The following is a 5,998-nucleotide window of genomic DNA, read 5'->3' on the forward strand; positions in this document are numbered from 1 at the left end:
TCTCTCAAGTTTGATTGCTTCCAGAGCTGGTGGCCACGCAATCCGACAATTCGACCATAAGCTGTCTCTGGCTTGGGTTTTTTGCACACCTACAGTACAACAAATCAGTCAAAATACTGAATGTTTGAATTTTTGCCTCTGTCCCAATCTCGTCTCCAAAAGAAGCTCTTGATCGCTTTTACTTTCGGGAGGCACGCGCTTGTCCTTGCTGTACTTCCTATACATTGCTGGACATCATTGTTTGCTCTAATCCTTGCCGAACGAACAAGCAAACAGCAGCTGCCAAGCAACATTTGAGACGTAAGCTGTTCACAAATCACATGTACTGTGCGTGAAAAGACACGTCTTCGCATAAACTCGAAAGGTTTTGCTGTGTAGCTTTATGTTTGGAGTATCTAGAAGTTTCGTTGTGCAACAAACAAGTATCCTCGCAAAAAATTTCGTGAGGGATAAGCAAAACAAACCCTTCCTTCTTCTATAACCACTGCATCAAATTGAAAACCGGGTTGGTGTTTCAAGTAGAGAGAACGACATATCGTGGTTTTGCTCCACACAAAAACCAAAAACGAACTAGCTGAACTTAGCCGCAAGCCCTCCAATCCTTTGAATGGCTACGTTCACAGATAAACCAGAGCAAACGTTGCGTAGCCGTTTAGACCAAAGGAGTGGATACACGACGGTTCTTTATATGGTATATGCTTACTCACTTAGGAGCCATTTGCAGGCGAGGACCCTGATTTTGCACAAGACCCCGACATTGCAATATTTTTAAGGGCACTGACTTCCTCTTTATTGAACGTTTTGGTCTTCTTCATAAATCCAGTCAACACTAAGTACAGTAGGTTCTTGTCCTTTATGAGATATTCTGAGAGCGTCTAGAGTTGCCAGCCGCTGAAGCAGCCCAGTCAGAGATGCGTCACTGCTTCTCTATGTCAAATTGCACCCAAACACGAAATTTCTATTAAGCTGAGGAGAGGTACCCAGTTTCTGCTATTTCGTGTCAGTAGCGATCATTTATCCATCCTTGAACCCGTTCTTAATACATCTGTTCTCGCAAGTGTCAACGCTGAACTGTCAATAGCCCCCCCACCTCTGAAAAGCCGGCGGCGTAGTATCGCATCTTCGCCTGGAAAGAGTACCGGAAGAGGCGACGCCATGGTTGAGTCTGACAGAGAGTCAGATGTGTCAACTACCATTGGAAGCTCTATCGCTGGAGGAGCAGATGGGCCGAGGTCAGTTGGTATCGGCTCCGTGCGAAGCAGGAGCACGAGGTTTACGCGTCTCACGAAAGCGAATTCGACCGACACGAGGCTAACCCGGGCAGAGAGCAAAGCCAAAGAGAAGGAAAGCAAAACCAAATCAATTTTTGAATGGAACGGTGGGGGACGCAACGTTTTCATTGCTGGGTCCTGGGATGCGTTCAAGAACAAACTCCCCATGGAAAGCATCCGTCCTGGGTATTACCGTATAGTGCTCCCAATTCCGTCGACGGACCGTGTCGAGTTCTATTTCTTCGTTGACGGGCACAGAAAAGTAGCTACGGATCTCCCGGCGATCGTTAACGAATTCGGGGAGCACGTCAACGTCAAACATGGTGATCCGACGATCATTCACAAAGCCGGCAGGGTGCGGAAGATTTTGTCCAAGATTAGCGGGTTAGACTTGTATTCACCATTCCAAGGTCAACAAATTGCGTCTATGATCATTTTCCGGATCTTTTACCTTTTAACTATCCCTGCAGGTTGCTATTACTTTTACTGGTTGATCGAAGTTGGAGGAAATACTGCGCAGCCATTCACGTGGTTGACTTACGTCATCGCAGAATTAATGTCCATTACTAGCGCTATTATTGGCCTTTTCGCGATGTGGAGTCCCGTCAAGAGAAGGTAAATATCTCAGAGTTCTGAGAAACGGCAGAGCTATCCACATACATTTGAAGACCGCTCTAACTGTTTCGAATATGTTTCATCCGTGTGTCTGTTCTTTTAGATGGCGATCGCTGGACTCGCTCAAGCCCCCTCTTCCTGCGGAAGACTGGCCGTCTGTTGACATTATTATTTCCCATTACAAGGAGGACCCGGATCAGGTGTTAGGAGCCATCCGATGTGCGTTGAATCTCGACTACCCCAGTCACCTGCTCCACATCATTATTGCAGATGATGGATATTTTGCATCGCCAAAGAATGTTGAGAGATCAGAGTTGGGCGTCCGCATGTATCAAATGTTGGCTGACGAAGCCGGATATGACCCTCTCATGGATGAAGTCATGCACGACAATGGTTTAGTTGAGCATTACGTCATCAAATCTGAGGATGAGCTCACTCGCTTGGATTGCGCGCTCGAATGTCATCACTTTGCTTTTGGTCCATTCAGCGACCAAGAAAAGAGAGCTCCTGGTGCCCTGCCACGCCTGAGTTTGATCGCGCGAGTGAAACCAGAAGATCATCATAACAAAGCAGGAAACATCAACAATGTGCTGTTCAACGCTGAGACGAATGGAAAGTTGATTCTCTTCCTGGACGCTGACATGCAGGTTTCAGAAAACTTTTTGTTACGTACCGTGCCGCTGATGTTAGAAGAACTCGCAGATGATGCTGCGGACCACATTCTTCCGGAGGATCTTGTCGACCCAGAGATTGGAATGGGGAACGGCAACTGTTCATGGAGGATGAATCGTGACGTCGCTTTTGTCCAAGCTCCGCAGAGATTTCACAACGTCTGCGCAGAGGACTACATGGCTCATAGAAACGCGGTCTTCTATGATGGCATTTGCACCGGCCGTGACGGATTTGGCTTAACACCGTTTGTTGGTACCAATGCAGTTTGGCGTCGTGAGGTGCTTAAAGAAATCAACGGAGTCGTGTACGGTTCTGTGACAGAAGACACGCTCACCTCGAATGAAGTCCACAACAGAGGATACGTGTCCAAGTACGCTGCAGAAGATATCGCATGGGGCGAAGCACCAGTTTCTGTAGCGGCTGCCATGTTGCAACGTCAGAGATGGGCAAAGGGGGCGGTGATGAACGGGATGAAGATTTTGCGAGATCTGCATAGAGAGAAAGGCAGCAGTTCTCACTATGTTCGTCGGCGTGGAGAGATTGATGAATACTACGAGTACCGCAGGACAGCGCGACGTCCAAACAATGCGTTTGTGCGGTTAATGTTTGGCCTTGACTCGACGCTGTACCCCTTCCTGGGTGTTTCTGCGTACTTGTACATGATGGTTTCCATCGCATATCTGGGAACCGCGAAGGCTCCTATTCGACCAGATTCCATAGCTAATTTGGCTGCAGCGTTCATCCTGTATTATTCGGTTCGATACATCACTTTCTACGCTGCTTTCTCCGGAGTTTCCTCAACCGACGTGCTCCGCTCGCAACAAACATGGTTCAGTTACAACGTGTGCCATGTGATGGGGGTAGTGGATGCATTGAACATGAAGGGGCGGATGGGATGGGTTGCGAACACAGGAGAACGAAACAGGAGGAACTGGATGGAATGGGTGAACATTGGACTGTGTGCGCTGATGATGAGCATGATCCTGTTCAGGTTGATTGCGTTCTTGTTTCTCGACGGGGGTTGTGCACCTTGGAATACGATTGGAGCGGTGTTCTTTGGATCTTATATTCTGTTCAACTTGTACCCCATGGCTTCCATTTCGCTGAATGAGCGACTGAGCTCGGCGTCTGACGAGGAGAAGGAACACAAGCCTCTGAACATGCCAGTGCCGCTGATCATATCGGTAGGTACGATTATTGGAGTTGCGTTTCTGGCCAAATGGGCGAAGACGCCTTGCGGAGTGTTGTCCACTGCACTTTCGTCCAGATGAATTAAGAGACGCGAGTGGCCGAATGATTTTTTTGCAAGTCTCGTTATGATTCGCAGCTGGTTGTAGCATTGGTGGCAAGAATCTCTTCGTTTTGTAGTAGGTCTTCTCTCTCAGACGTGTGAAAAAAGAAACAGTACATGTAGACGATGTTTGTGACATGCAGTTCAGAAAGTGCAGCGCAATATAAAAGAGGATTTAGGAAAACTCTCAAATATGGTAAGTTGTCCTCGGTAAGTCGTCCTGCCTTGCGACCTGCAAGGATGCCTACTCTAGCAACTCCACACCAAGCAGCGAACAAATGTTAAAGTTTACTATCTACTAGCGCTCTGGGTCCCACTAGACTACAGCTCGACGTGAGCGCACTTACACTACGCCTCCTGCGTGTCACCGCTCCGACAGCCTATAATAGCTCTTCCCCGACAGCGGAGCGAAGCCCGCAAAGCCAGAAAAGTTCATGGGCGCCGTAGTGACCAAGGCATTCGGCGGGAGTCCAATGGGGCCGTTCGCCAAGTACGGGCGGACGGGCGGCACGCAAGCGGGCACGGGGACTGGCTTCGGCGGCTTGTTCGGGGTGACGGTCTTCGTCGGCACGGCGTGGCGGCGCGCGGAGGGGGAGGGGGTAGCGGGACGGCCCGACTTGGGGATAGAGTCACGACGCTTCGGGACGGGAGCAGAGAGGGGAGCAGGAACGGGCGCGACGGGGTCCTTCTCCGCGTTCGGCGCGTGCGGGGCGTTCAGCGCGGGCGGGGCGTTCGGCGCGGGGTTCTGCGGCGGGCTGCGCCTGCGCTTGCGGTCGGGGCTGGAGTCCTCGACGCAGGCGGCGGTGGGGGCGGTGTGGTGGTCGCGCTTCCTCTTGCAGCTGATCTCGCTGTCGGGCGGGGGCGTGTGAGGTGCGGGCGGCATGTCGTCGTCGGGGTGCTTGCCGAGCAGGTGCTGGGCGAGATCGCGGACGTTGCGGAAGGGCTTGGCGTGCGCGGAGGGCGGGCAGCGGGCGCAGAAGGGGGCGGCGCGGTCGAAGGCGGCGTTGGCCTCCGCGACGGCGCGCGCGAGGTGGCGCGACAGGTGCGGGGGCAGCGAGTCGGGCGACGGGGAGAGGCGCAGCGAGGCGTGGTGCACGTCCAGCAGGTGGCGGTCCAGCTTGAGCGCCTTGCCGAAGCGCGAGGTGCAGTGCGGGCACGCGAAGGGAGGGAGGTCGGGCGCCATGGGGGGTGGGGGGGGGGCAGGGGCGGAAGGGGGAGCGAAGGGGAATTGGACGGCGTCGACGGCGGGGTGCGGACGGCGGGGTGCGGACGGCGTGCGCTGTGGCGAGGGGCGTGCGCTGTGGCGAGGGGCTACAAAGCGCACGGCGACGACGCCCTCCGGTCTGTAACGCGGTGAGATGCGGTGTAAGGAGGGGTGGAATGAGGCGCTGGGATTGGTGCATTTGCTAGGGTTACAGTACGCGGGCACGACAGTAGAGCGTCTCGTGCCGCCCGATCTCTTTCTTCGAACTGACTCACACCTCTCTCCGCAGGGCATATAGCATGTAGACGCACAAGTACTCCCTTGCTCCCTTGCCACAACAGTAATAGTCCAAATGGATTAGGGTGTGTCTTAACATGCCCCGTTTTCTGCAATTTGCTTTGCTTTGCCCAAAGAGGTGATTTGGCGTGCTATGAGTGGCTCCTACATTTTAATTTTTGAGTTTAAGAAAAGCCAGGGCCTAAGAAGCATACGGTATTTCTTAAGAATTTAAAAGTATTCCGGGCAAAACCGGGCAAGACAAGCAAAAACCAGCCTGTTAAGACATTAAGACACCCCCTAAGGGGGTGTCTTAACAGGCTGGTTTTTATTTCGATAAAGGCGAGCGAGGTGAGCCATGCGCCTTCGCACGTGTTCCACGTGTGCAATTAGCCGACGTGTACATTCCCACTTGCCATTCTCAGACCCCTTTGCTTGTATTGCTTGACCCTCCTCGATCCCCCCCGTCCTCTCCTACCTACCTACTATCCCTCACCGAGCCGCAACTATGTCCGCCTTCTCCTTCCCCCCCCTCACCCTCGCCACACGAGGCATGACAGGGCATCGGGCACCTGATGCACGCGCCCGGGGCGGTACTGAATGGAGAAATCGTATTCAACCAGACGTAACCGCCACCGGGTGAGTCTTCCGGAACTCTCGGTGAGGGAA

At 52.7% G+C, this 5,998-nt stretch overlaps 1 protein-coding gene across 1 annotated transcript; it reads left to right on the forward strand.

Annotated features, from left to right (window-relative positions):
• The first annotated feature begins 1,155 nt into the window (after positions 1-1,155).
• On the forward strand, positions 1,156-3,829 carry CHC_T00009301001 (Cellulose synthase (UDP-forming), family GT2). Its single transcript, XM_005711895.1, has 2 exons — positions 1,156-1,886; positions 1,990-3,829. The coding sequence occupies exons 1-2, from the start codon at positions 1,156-1,158 to the stop codon at positions 3,827-3,829; spliced, it is 2,571 nt and encodes an 856-aa protein (XP_005711952.1).
• The last annotated feature ends 2,169 nt before the right edge of the window (positions 3,830-5,998 follow it).

This window comes from Chondrus crispus, genomic scaffold (assembly GCF_000350225.1).
Source record: "Chondrus crispus Stackhouse genomic scaffold, scaffold_89, whole genome shotgun sequence".
NCBI classification, from domain to species: Eukaryota; Rhodophyta; class Florideophyceae; order Gigartinales; family Gigartinaceae; genus Chondrus; species Chondrus crispus.